Raw genomic sequence first — 12,865 nt, 5'->3', positions numbered from 1 at the left:
CTATGGCTGAAGGTCAACCAAAATTGTGAATTATATGGTCCCCACCCCCCAGGGGCCTGAGGGGTGGGGCCAAAAAGGGTCAAATTGACTAAAACTTCAAAAATCTTCTTCTCTACTCTCAGATATGGTGGAGTCAAACACTCTTTATAGATGAAAGGGTCTTAAGGTGCTTTACCAAAATTGTGAATTGCATGACCCTAGGGTCTCACGTTTGCCCCTGGGTAGGGGGTAAACTTTACTATAGTTTATATAGGGAAATCACATTTTTGACTATAATTTGTTGGATTTGTATTGGAATTCATTCTAACTTGGTTCAAATTATCAGCATGGGATGACAGTTTGATGGTATGTACATGTTGGCCCTGGTTGACCCCCAGGAGCTGGTGGGCGGGGCCAAAAAGGGTCAAATTGACTGAAATTTCAAAAATCTTCTTCCCTACTCTCAGATATGGTAGAATCAAATACTCTTCATAGATGGAATGGTCTTAAGGTGCTTTACCAAAATTGTGAATTTCATGATCCTGGGGTCTCACGTTTGCCCCTGGGGAGGGGGTAAACTTTACTATAGTTTATATAGGGAAATCACATTTTTGACTATTATTTGTTGGATTTGTATTGGAATTCATTCTAACTTGGTTCAAATTATCAGCATGGGATTACAGTTTGATGTTATGTACATGTTGGCCCTGGTTGACCCCAAGGGGCTGGTGGGCGGGGCCAAAAAGGGTCAAATTGACTGAAATTTCAAAAATCTTCTTCTCTACTCTCAGATATGGTAGAATCAAATACTCTTCATAGATGGAAGGCTCTTCAGGTGCTTTACCAAAATTGTGAATTTCATGACCCTGGGGTCTCACGTTTCCCCTGGGTAGGGGGTAAACTTTACTATAGTTTATATAGGGAAATCACATTTTTGACTATTATTTGTTGGATTTGTATTGGAATTCATTCTAACTTGGTTCAAATTATCAGCATGGGATTACAGTTTGATGTTATGTACATGTTGGCCCTGGTTGACCCCCAGGGGCTGGTGGGCGGGGCCAAAAAGGGTCAAATTGACTGAAATTTCAAAAATCTTCTTCCCTACTCTCAGATATGGTAGAATCAAATACTCTTCATAGATGGAAGGGTCTTAAGGTGCTTTACCAAAATTGTGAATTTCATGACCCTGGGGTCTCACGTTTGCCCCTGGGTAGGGGGTAAACTTTACTATAGTTTATATAGGGAAATCACATTTTTGACTATTATTTGTTGGATTTGTATTGGAATTCATTCTAACTTAGTTCAAATTATCAGCAAGGGATGACAGTTTGATGGTATGTACATGTTGGCCCTGGTTGACCCCCAGGGGCTGGTGGGCGGGGCCAAAAAGGGTCAATTTAGTTGGCCGAAATATTTCAAATCTCAGGTGACCGTTAAGGCCCTTTGGGCCTCTTGTTATCTTTCAGAGTTCCGTTCATTTTGGACATGTTTGACCATCAGTGTGAAGAGCTACAAACAAATGTAAGAGAGCTCATCCAGATGTTTGACCCATGTGACCCCTACTGGAAGGTACGTGTAATACAGAAAGACCCTCGGAACACATGCAGAAAATAACCATCATTTCTGTCTTGTCTGCAATGAAAGGTCACGAAAGTGAGGCTTAATATATTGTGTTACTTTCCGCTGTTGGTGTCGGGGGGAAATTTACATTCACGGAATATCATCCAGAATTTATGGTCCATTGACCCTGGAAATTAAGGATGCTGGGAATCCAAACTTAAAAGTCTCGTGTTTAGCTCGGATTCTTAAAAAGAGTAATTTTCAACCAAATCTGGAATATACATTTGTGTATTTTGAGAAATTAATAACATCTTTATTGCATCATCTTCTTTGATAAATTAGTTGTCAAATTAAAACAAGTTCTGTAGTGTATTATTGCTTATCGTTCTTTAGAAAGAATGATATTTGGAATTTAAGAATCTGTACTTTTTTCAGGGAGAGGACTACCCAGACTCAGAGAATGCAAGTCAAGCCAGTGAGGATTTGTCAGACTTTCAAGTCAGTCTGGAAGACATTCAGCTCAGCCTCCAGCTTCTACAGTTCAAACGGTAACTATAGTAACACTCAACTTAGTCTCCAGGGTATCGTTTCACAAAGCTTCGTAACTTAGGAACTTTCGTAAATATTTACGAAAAAAGTAATGCAAAACATACGAAGTTCGTAAGTCTGTTTCTCAAAGGTGTTCGTAGCTTTTTTCGTATCTTGCGTTAAAATCATGCATTCTCCCGGTAAAAATATACCACTCTCTAACTTGTAGTAAAAAAGGATGACACTTTTGAGGTGAAAATTGTACTCCGCTCCTATTCCCGAGTCCCATATGCAGACTATGAACTTTATGTTGTTCTATCAAAACAATCGTATTATTGAGTAAAGATCCAATTTTCTGTAAAATTCCAATATATTGTTTATCATGCGGTAAAACAAAACAGTAACAACGCAATTTTCACAGATTTTACTCACTGCTCACAGATATACGTAATGCTTTTGAAATAGACTAATTGTTGGTACAGTCTGCGAATATGCGTACAATTAGTTGTAAGTTATGAACGTTCGTAAGTTACAAAATTTTTGTGAATGCTTAGTAGTTCATAAATATGATGTAAAAATTTGTAAGTTACGAAACTTTGTGAAACGATACCCAGGTCCTACAGTACAAATGGTAACTATAGTAACACTCCACTGTGTCTCAAGCTCCTGCAGTTTAAACAATAACTTTGGTAACACTCAACTTATAGTCTCCAGGTTCTAAAGTAAAAATTGTATTAACGGTAAGTCTTGACTGTGTTGCCAGCTCCTACAGTTCAAACGGTAACTATAGTAACATTCAACTTAGTCTCTAGGTCCTACAGTACAAATAGGGCAAGGCTCGACTGTCACCAGCTCCTACAGTACAAATGGTAACTATAGTAACACTTGACTATGTACATATCCTACAGTACAAGTATTGACCATCTTAACAAATGACTCGTGCAAGTAACATGAATGAAATTGATGAAGCAATTCTGCATGTGTTAAGCACATTTCTTTTTAGCCAAGCACATATTCCCCATTAACAACCCTTAGGATAAATCAGCTCTATAGGAAGTTGTATCTTTGATGAAAGTTTAATCCTTGAAGTACTGATAAATACTTAGATATGTAGAATATATACCATTGCCTCTTTATAGCAAATTACTGAAGTGTAAAAATGTAGGTTTTTTGCATCCTACTTCACCAATATAAGTATGTCTTTTTGATTTTGTTTGAAAGTGTTGCCAATTCTTTTCTTGTAGGAAAAGGATTCTTCAAAATTTGATGACTCACCCAGAAAACATGGAGGATAACGTGAACAAATTGAAGGAGGTTGAAGACCAGATCAGTGTACTGAAGGACATGCAGGACCAGCAACGCCAGCGTAAAGGTAACTCGGACTATCAGGTCCTAGCTGTGATCAGTTTGTGTAACTTATTGTTCGTGACAAGGAATTTTATGTAAGTGTTCATTTGTGATAGATATTTTTGTGTATTTTTATCCAGCACTTGACCCAGACACCCCAGAGAAAAGTGTGAAGACAAGTTGTCCCGGTCCTACTGGTGCTGCCACAAGTGACGACAAAGTCAAGGCCACTATTTCTGAGGGCATGTTTGAACGCAGCCGTCTGTCTCCACTGAAGGGTATGCCTCAGGTGAGTCTAAAGATTTGTCCCTATCTCTGGGCCGCCGATATAGTGTGGGTATTTAACTTGTAGTGTGTATATATTGACTGATGTTTTCGCATTATGATTTCATTCATTGCTGTGTGTGTATGAACATTCTTTGCAATATCATTAATATAATTATGTTCACAAACTAGTAGTATATATGTTGCTAACAAGAATAATACTTCATATTCACAGACTGGAACACCACCATCAAGTGTATCGCCCATTAAGACCAACGTTGTTGCCCCAATGCAAAATAATGCGAGTCAGGCCAAGCCTGCCACATCTTGTCAGTCACATACCACTCCCCCCACCAATCAGGAGTTTATAAACACTCTAGCCCAACAACAGTTGCTGTTGCAGACCATGATGATGCCTCAGGCCGCTGTGGGGGCTCAGATACCTAGTCTCAACAATCAGTTTGTGAGAGGTGCAGTCCCATTTCAGCAGCCACACAGTGCCATGAACCAGCAGTATGCGGCTAATCCAAGAGTCCCTGATATGAGCATGCAGTATCTGGCCACAAACCAAACAGGTATGAATCACCAGTTAGTGAACCAGCAATTTGCTGCCACAAGCCAAGCCAGTATGACACCTCAGTTGATGAACATGATGCAGGCTAACCTAGCCGCGAATCCGTATATGATGGGAATGCCACCTTACATGGGAGGAATGGCACAGCAAACCCAATCTCAGCCACAGGCCAATGTGCCTCTGCTTTCTGGACTGTTACCACTGTTACAAACACTGAACATTAACCAGAGTCAGGGGTCATCTAAAGGAAAACCGTCATAATTGTGACCTTGACCTGATCAAACAGCGATATATCAGCCTTCCTATTTGTGTTATGAAGTTTAATCATGTTATACCAGTGCTAGTTTGTTGGTTCAGAGTTGGACCAGATGGAATATGCAGGCATAATAAATATAGATGAAGACATATCCAATGCATTTACTGTGTCGAGACTTATTTACCTTGATTTAACCATTACATGTATCATTTTAGCTTGGCCAGTTATATCCTATTACATTTGTTATTGTATGCTGAGACACCAGTTCTACCACAAAATTTTATCTTTTTTTTTTTTTATGTATGAACAGTAACTTGAGGGCGTGATATCTGGAAGTAATGGCGTATTTGGTGTCGTGAATTAGTGCTAAACAGAGAATCGGGCGTTTGTTGTGGTACTAGTGCTGAAGTGAGAGTGTGTTTGTTCTGGTGTTTGTGATGAAGTGAGAGTGTTTTCCGGGATAAGTGCTAAAATGAAATTGTCGTGTTCATCCTAGAAAAGTGATTAATTTAGCTGAACGACTGACAGAGTTTGATATTAGTGATATGTTTTGAGGTCTGTTTCGAATGTGTGTTAAGTTGAAAGCTCACCGATCTGCTGTAATTAATGTGGGGTAGATTTTATATACAATTGTGTATGTTATAGTACATTAATTTTTAGGCTCACTTTAATTTTAGATGCTTAAACAGCATTGTATTGTTTGTGAAAATACACATCGGGTACCGGTGTTACGCCTACTGGGCATACAACTGGAGAGGTAGAATGTTTATTTTATAGAATTCGGTTGTCTCAGTATATTTCACTTTAGTATATTTTTAATTTGTAGATGAATCACGATGTGACAAAAGGATTGTTAATTTTGAATAAACTTTGTTTGAAGCTATAACGTGGTTGCTTATGTAAAGTTTATACGGTATTGTCTGGAATTATATTATTCAAACCTACTTCGCATGGAATAAAAAATAAAACGAAACACAGCATAAAGAGAGAAATTGCATTTCTAGACTTTGCCTAGTATCACTCATAACTGCATAAAGAAATTTCTGCTGTACCCTTCAATCCAAAACAGTTTTATTTAGAAAAACTTCGCTGGTGATTAAAGTCCGTGAAGTCCAGCTTATTAAATTGACAATATGATACTATTGGACTTTTCAGTCTGCACGTGTAACGACAGTTGAATGTATATATACAGGTACTCGGTATATACATTTCTATTTAATTTCCTCAGCTATATACTTACATGTACGTGCTGAGGTTGTCATGTGTAGTAACAGAGACAAAAGTTAGCCTAACAATTGTTGACATATATATCTATCGAGTTTCAACGTGAATCCAACAACGGTTAAATCAGACAATAATAACATGGAGTTGGGTGACAAGTTTACATACTACATGCATCTAAGACTTCCTTGTAAATCTAACACTTATAAAGTCTGCAGCAGTAGATTAGGTATACGTCCCTGTTGATACCGAGCTTGTCTTGACAATAATTGCTGGCGACAATAATTTAACAGTACGTCTTACGAGACATTCTAACATTGTCCTCACTCGGTGTGTTTCCATGGGTGAAGTGACCATAGAATCGGATGAAAGACGCATGACAATTTTGATCCTGAATATGGTGGTTGAAATACAGCCTGGTGCTGATGGTCTTTTCAGCTGGGGTGCCTTGATCTGGCGGTAGTGCGAGGCATGAGAATCTCCTTTGCTACTTTGCGAAAGAAGCACTTTACTACCAAACCTGCCTGATAGATGGGAGACTCCGGCTAGAAACAGAAACCACGATTTCTCTAAATCAAATGGATTGCTATAGAATATATGCAGATTTAAACAATAATCAGATATATATAGGTATCAGAAGCTTAAACTGTATATTGAGACTTGTGTTGAACGTTTTTCTAGGGACATGGTACAATGATGTAAGGGACAGAGCTGATGAATACATTACTACCTTGTGGTACAGTCTACAGTTGTCGAATACAAGTCGAACATCGAGGAAAAAGTCACGCAATTCTTCGTAAATGTTGCAACGCAACTTGTAGCCGATAATGTCAAAACACATGCCTCTCTTCACGATTTTGTAGTAGTCGGGAGTCTGTAACAGAATCGACAACGCACATTGAACATTTTCTGGTATGCCTTTGTCTTCTTGACGTCATAAACAGGCCATTCATATTCATTATCTTCAGTATTTAAGTGATCGAACAAGTATTGCTAGTCTACTAAAGTGGTTTACAATAAATAGAAATTTTCTCAGGCCTTGTCATTAACAAGAGATGAGTTTTGTAAGAAATGTTGGCAGTAAATGTAAAAGTTTACGTCTAATTAACGAATAGTGGGTGTCCTACAAAGGCCATAAATGGTACAGATATATATATACTTACATCTTTGGATTTCACTTCGTGGCGGAAAGGATCACTGAATTCATGGTTGTACACTCTGTCCAGTATTCGTAAACACTCCTAATAATTACAGTAAACCACATAATGTTTTTCTTGTTACAAACTATTACATTCGTATTGATATAGCGATGTTTCAGCAAATATTGGTTAAACAATTGCTTGGTATACGAAGTCGACACCTAAATCTCAATTAGATAAGAACATACCTCTTCTCTTTGGCTCGTCAATTTCATGTTGCTAACTGGAATGATTTACTCTTAGGTGTTAAAAACCGATTTGTGGTTTGGGAGTTTTGTGGTGCAGCCGATTTGTGGTTTGGGAGTTTTGTGGTGCAACCGATTTGTGGCTTGGGAGTTTTGTGGTGCAACCGATTTGTGGCTTGGGAGTTTTGTGGTGCAACCGATTCGTGGTTTGGGAGTTTTTGTGGTGCAACTGATCCGTGGTTATTGAGTTTGGTGTTACAACTGATCCGTGGTTTGGGCGTTTTTGTGTTACAACTGATCCGTGGTTTGGGCGTTTTGGTGTTACAACTACAAGTTTAATTCGTGGTTTGGCAGTTTTTGTGTTGCAACTGATTCGTGGTTTGGCAGTTTGAACAAAAAAACCTCACTTCTGCTAAAGTATGTTTCCGTGTTACTACCAAGTTTCTCACCTGCCTCCATTGGAAGCCACGTTTCCGTCCTTTCGGAATGCACTCTTCTGAGGAAGAACTGACCACGGGTTTATCGCTCTTCTTCCGCCGATGTCGCTTCTTCTTCCTGCTGGAACCTCCTCGCTCTCCACTATCCGCATTAACTCCCTCGCCATCACAGTAATTGGTGTGTTCCGGGTCAGATTCCTGTGCACTCTCCGAGGACTGGTTCCCCGATACGTCTTCCGACCTTGGAGGAATGGTCCCTGTTGCTGACGAAGCTTGGCTGTCGGTTGATGTTGATTGTGATGACTTCTCGCGTGATTTCGATCTTCTTACAGCTTCAAGTGGAGGAGGCATCAGTGAATTCCTCCAGGTGATTTCAGGGGTCTCGCTACACTGATCAGTGGGTGTATCTGTACATAATAACCACACTGTTAATACATATTCGATCACATTTTGATAACGAATTGATAAAAACTATGAGGATAAAGCAGAAACTGAAACAAAATGTCTAAACCTGTTTTATACAAAGGCTTAATAATTCTTCCCAAGTGGAAAATGGTTGTTTTTTAACCCTGCAATTTGCGGGAAATTACATGTACATAAATATTTCATGAAAGTTTTCTCAGCGTAAAAAAGGCTAATATCACCATCTCACATTCAGTGATATAGCGTAGAAAAACTACTACCAAATAATATTTATATGTAATTAATAGTATTTGAAGAAAGATTGGATCATTGATGTTATTTTATCCGTATGAAAGGTGTCTTACCGTTAGTGCAATACAATAACAATAATTCCGAAAAGGCATTCAGTTATCTTGAAAGAACATTGTATTTCATGACAAACCAGAGTGGCATAACCATGTTGTTACTAAATATATAAAAAATGAAAATATAAAGTCAGATGTGCTTGAAACTGCTGATAGTGGTTCCGTTGTCACTACGTCATTTCCCATTTTGAGAACGTAACTTGAATTTGACTTAAGATTTACATAACAGGTGTTAATGAAGTAAAGGGCGTTTATCCTTATGGGACATCTGGTTTTGCCATAGTGCTATTTCAATGGTTTCCGTATTAAACTGACTTTTCCTTGGACTTACCTGGCAATGCATTGCGTATCTCTAGATAAGTTTTGAGATCAGGTCGGTCACATCGTGAACGCCGGTGACTATGCTGTTTCCAGTACTTTGATGTATTGGGAACAGACAGATTCGGCAGTTGGTCATCTTCCCATTCATTAACACCATCCACTGTACTAGATGATTTGCCCTGGCTCGCCCTCAGACTTTCTGTTTGATATTAATGTCAAAAAGCTCAGAAGTATGAGGTTTGGTTTACGCTGTATTTTATTATTCAATGTATAACAGTGTCAAACTTAATACACAAGTAAACGACGAGGACTCGGAGGGGGGGGGGGGGGGGAGGAATAAGGGTTATTTACATTATTTCGTCCTCTCAAAGTATGAACTTAAAGCCACATAGTCCCAAATAACCTAAAATTCTAGTTGCACACGTGTATTAATGGCAATACAAGATGCTCGATCACTGGCCTGGACGCTTGACGGGGGGAGTCCTTGAGACATTAGTGTATAAAAATAACTCACCGCATATATTTTTATCGCAAGATTTGTCACGGAGCCGAGAACGAGGCTATAACTGGACAAAGGCAAATTCAACATGAAGCACTAGCGCGCTTCATTAGAATTGCCTTTGTCCAGTTGGCATTCATCAGCCCATAACTTCCAAATGAAAGCAGTTCAATGCTTAAATAACTACACACATGGCCGTTGTTTACATATCGAGTATACGTGAACTTTGTCTAATAATGCTTTTATTGAAACATACAAACATAATATTCGCGTATTAACTTATCAATAAACAAAAACACATCTAAATTTTAAAATGTAGCAATATGCAAAAAACAAAACATCGATAAAATTTAAGATGTTAAAAAGCTACCCAGCAATCCAACTGACGTTCGGCAAAATTGGAATTCGACACTATTCCCTTTTCTTCTCTTTCGAAGTTCCAACGAATCATTTCCTTTCCTAAGGAAATACTCGGAATTTGCCGATTCCAGTCCCTTTTACGTTTCTTTTTGGCAGAATCTGTCCTTGGTTTGGCAGGCTCACGCATTCGGCGGATCTGTCGGACTCACTTATCATTTTTGGGAATTCCCCCTATACTTTCATAAATACATATTTTCCTCCAGTTTTTGATTCGCGATAATCCGTTAGGTACATATATATCAACTCTGAAAACTGTAGAAAGCTCGAAATGTAAACATTTTTAGGGAGTATGTGGCTTTAAGGACTGCGCAATAAAATATCATGAATTCATGTTTTGATAAAATAAAATCAGTGGCTGGAAAAGTGGGTGTTAATGAAGCTAAAGATTTATACTACAAGGACGGGGGACACAATGTATAACTAGTCCCTCCTACAACATGGCCATTACTGAACAGATATTCTCTATTTTACCAGAAATATGTTTATAAGTACGATTCCATTATTACCCTACCAACAATTTGAGCTAGTGGTACATCGTCGTCGCTGTCCGAGAAGGATAGACACCTGAATATCTCCTCGTCCCTTGCTAGGCTTCGCTGCTTGTACATTTCATCCTGTTGGGTAAGAAGGTAGGCATCTTCCTCAACATCGAGAACCGACGTGGTTCTATGGTTACTGTAACAGGAAACTGGCACAAACAAATCTTCGCTGCAATTTTCAATTTTTGATTTAATCGGGCTGGGTGCTTCGGCGTCACATGTCTTCCCTATCATAGAGTTTGTTGATTCAGAATCCAAACGTAAATATTCATGAAGGAATCCAGTGGGAAGTTTATCAGGGCAATGCCTTCTGTGTTGCATTTCTACTGGGCATTGTGAATCTATGAAATGACCATTTACATCATGCCCCTCAGTACCTTTATTTCTTGAGATGGATTGATCTTCAATCACGCTATTTTCATCTTTAGAATTCGTCATTTTTATTGACTTTTTTGTTTTCTCCTCTGTAATACTTTCCTTGACATAGCAGTGCACATCCTCCGTAGCTGTGTGGAGTTGTGACATTGTGTCTCCTTTCTTCACTTGACGTTTCTCTTTACTTTTGCTGGGTGTCTGATTTACCACCTGAGCTTCCGTCTGTATACATATATCACGCTTGTTGCCATGGACGACAACAGACTCACTCCGTTGAACTTTTTGGCCTGTTACAGCTTTCTCGTCTGAACTCCTCGGATGATTTCTATGGGAACCGTTGTTACGGTGATGGCTACCCGATCTCCGATGTGTGATACTTGAATCTTTTTCACTAATGCCACAACTTGAGTGGTACCTACTTCTTGACTTGCTTCCGTCCTTCCTATCTTTGTAATGTTGAGCAGATGGCACAGATGATGACCTCTTTGAAGAAGATTTCACAGAAGCGGAAGTTTTCATCTTGCTTTCTGTAGTTGGCGTTGATGATGACGATACTACCGATACAATCTCTGCTCGTTTATTGAAGACAGCTACCTGATGGCTTGCCTTGCTCTTCTTTGTACTTCCACTGACCTGCCTACTAGACTTTGCCCCATCCCTACATCTTTGGTTTGATAGAGAAGTGGTATTAATTGTTCCTATGGAACTTTTACCGTGGTCTCTTGCTGGAGTGTCCACGTGTGTACTATCTTCAGTACGGGATTGTGGGACCTTACCGAACTGAAGTTTCCTGTACTTACACGGTGACTCCACGACGCTCTCCTCAACCTGGAAAAGCGAATCAAACAAATTTCTCTTTTCTTTTGGCGGCTTTGGCTTGTTTGTAGAGTTCCTTGTCTCCCTGTCCCTGTCTTTGATCTTATCTGGGTGTATGATGCTTTGTCCTGTTCCTTTTGTACAAGGTTTGTCTTCTTCCACAACATCTTGTAATTGGTTGTCCGGTATCTTGATGTTTTGCTTGTCTAGTTTGTTTCCTGTTGTTTCCAGTTCGCTCTCAGTCACTTGAGTCCCAAGACTAGCCTGTTGTACTCCTTCAGATGACAAGTCTGGTGTTTTCTGCCGAACCAAGACCATATCACTTAATATCAACGGATTATCTATGACCACATTGTTCACATTGTCTTGCATACCAACAATTGGTAAATCACTTGTGCCAGGCGTGGAAGAATCTTTATCAACATCTGTAACGTTATTTCTTTCCATCTCGTGTTCAGAGCACGGTATATCCAGTGTCTTATCATGCACAAAACTATGGGTAGGATTATCATTAATTTGTTCATGTCTGTTTTTGTTACATTTTTCGGACGATCCGGCATCTTTAGTTTTGACACTTTTTTCCTGGTGCACACAAAAAGTGGTTTCTTTACTGTGTTGTGATTGAGATTCTTTTCTGACAACCTGCTGTTTAGTGTCCAGATTATCGTGATTTACAAAAAGTTCTTTGCTACATTTGCCTTTGTCAGACTTGCCTGAGCATTTAGAAATGGTCATGTTTGAATCACCAACCACTTTTGCTCCTTCTGAAAAAAAACTTTCCGTCCTGACATTGTTTTTTACTGCTGAATCTTTTTCAGATATGCTACAACTTGGTGCGCTTGTATTGGAACTGCAAGCATTGCTACTGGGATCAACGGTATCACGTCGAGATTTAGAAGTAATGTCCTTTGTTATACTAGGTTTTGCACCGAAGCTGCGTTCGTTATTAGCTAGTGTTTCAGAGGTAGAGTCTTGAAAGATATGCGTTACATCATTTGATAGTGGTTCCGCTTGTTTACGCTCAGTACTGTTTAATAGTTCACTGCAGATAGTGGATGCAAGGTTGGCTTGCTGAACGAGAATATTTAGAACGCCCGTCAACATCTTTGCAGACAATTGGTACGGTCCCTTTTGATACTCTCCCCGCTTCTTCAATCGCTTTCAAGGGCTTTATTTGCCATCTGGCTGCAGACTAGACTTGTGGTATAACTTTCCTGAAATCCTCTGACAAAATCATTTTCTTGTGTAGTTTTGTTTTTGTCCTTGCATGCATCAGTAGCTTTGGATTTTTCTACTAAGTACGTTTGGTAAGACTGCAACAATTGGTCATAATCGTCCTCAGTTTTACCTAAATGCGAGTCATTTCCCGGTGCTGAATTATTTGTTGCATATGATTGATATTCTGTGACTTCAGCCGGTAACATTTCTTTTGTTTTCGTGATAATTTTATCCTCTCCGATCAAAGACACCTCTGACGTCGGCCCGGAAACAATCACCAGTCTGTCTTCATCACTGTCATTAATTGGATCATAGTACAGGATCCCGGACCTGTCCAATATACTGTCGTCCAACGAC

General features: G+C 39.3%; 2 protein-coding genes across 2 annotated transcripts in view; one reads left to right on the top strand and one right to left on the bottom strand.

Annotated features, from left to right (window-relative positions):
• The window catches only part of LOC117344681, a 66,671-nt gene extending 61,274 nt beyond the window's left edge, over positions 1 to 5,397 (top strand). Inside the window, exons 18-22 of the mRNA XM_033907512.1 lie at positions 1,449 to 1,551; positions 1,978 to 2,090; positions 3,315 to 3,442; positions 3,558 to 3,706; positions 3,917 to 5,397. Of these exons, the coding sequence (XP_033763403.1) occupies positions 1,449 to 1,551; positions 1,978 to 2,090; positions 3,315 to 3,442; positions 3,558 to 3,706; positions 3,917 to 4,516 (1,093 nt within the window). The 3' untranslated portion in view covers positions 4,517 to 5,397. The remainder of the gene's footprint in view (positions 1 to 1,448; positions 1,552 to 1,977; positions 2,091 to 3,314; positions 3,443 to 3,557; positions 3,707 to 3,916) is intronic.
• A 142-nt stretch (positions 5,398 to 5,539) lies between these two features.
• LOC117344652 (nucleolar protein dao-5-like) lies at positions 5,540 to 12,444 on the bottom strand. The gene is made up of 6 exons (XM_033907481.1): positions 10,072 to 12,444; positions 8,652 to 8,840; positions 7,566 to 7,960; positions 6,896 to 6,973; positions 6,463 to 6,606; positions 5,540 to 6,277 (listed from the first exon to the last, which is right to left on the bottom strand). Exons 1-6 carry the CDS (start codon positions 12,392 to 12,394, stop codon positions 6,167 to 6,169), a joined length of 3,240 nt encoding a protein of 1,079 aa, XP_033763372.1. The 5' UTR covers positions 12,395 to 12,444; the 3' UTR covers positions 5,540 to 6,166.
• Between the last annotated feature and the right edge of the window lie 421 nt (positions 12,445 to 12,865).

This window comes from Pecten maximus, chromosome 2 (assembly GCF_902652985.1).
Source record: "Pecten maximus chromosome 2, xPecMax1.1, whole genome shotgun sequence".
Lineage (NCBI taxonomy): Eukaryota > Metazoa > Mollusca > Bivalvia > Pectinida > Pectinidae > Pecten > Pecten maximus.
Note: the sequence above shows the minus strand (reverse complement) of the source record. Positions and strands in the feature narration are given on the sequence as shown.

What these genes read in the sequence shown, in the direction of transcription:
- LOC117344652 (XM_033907481.1), bottom strand. Translation starts at nt 12,394, where the DNA reads ATGTTGACGGGCGTTCTAAATATTCTCGTTCAGCAAGCCAACCTTGCA. An exon ending in GATACGCAATGCATTGCCAG is followed by an intron (nt 7,961 to 8,651) that starts GTAAGTCCAAGG and finishes TATTATGTACAG; the next exon opens with ATACACCCACTGATCAGTGT. An exon ending in ACGAAGTGAAATCCAAAGAT is followed by an intron (nt 6,607 to 6,895) that starts GTAAGTATATAT and finishes ATTCTGTTACAG; the next exon opens with ACTCCCGACTACTACAAAAT.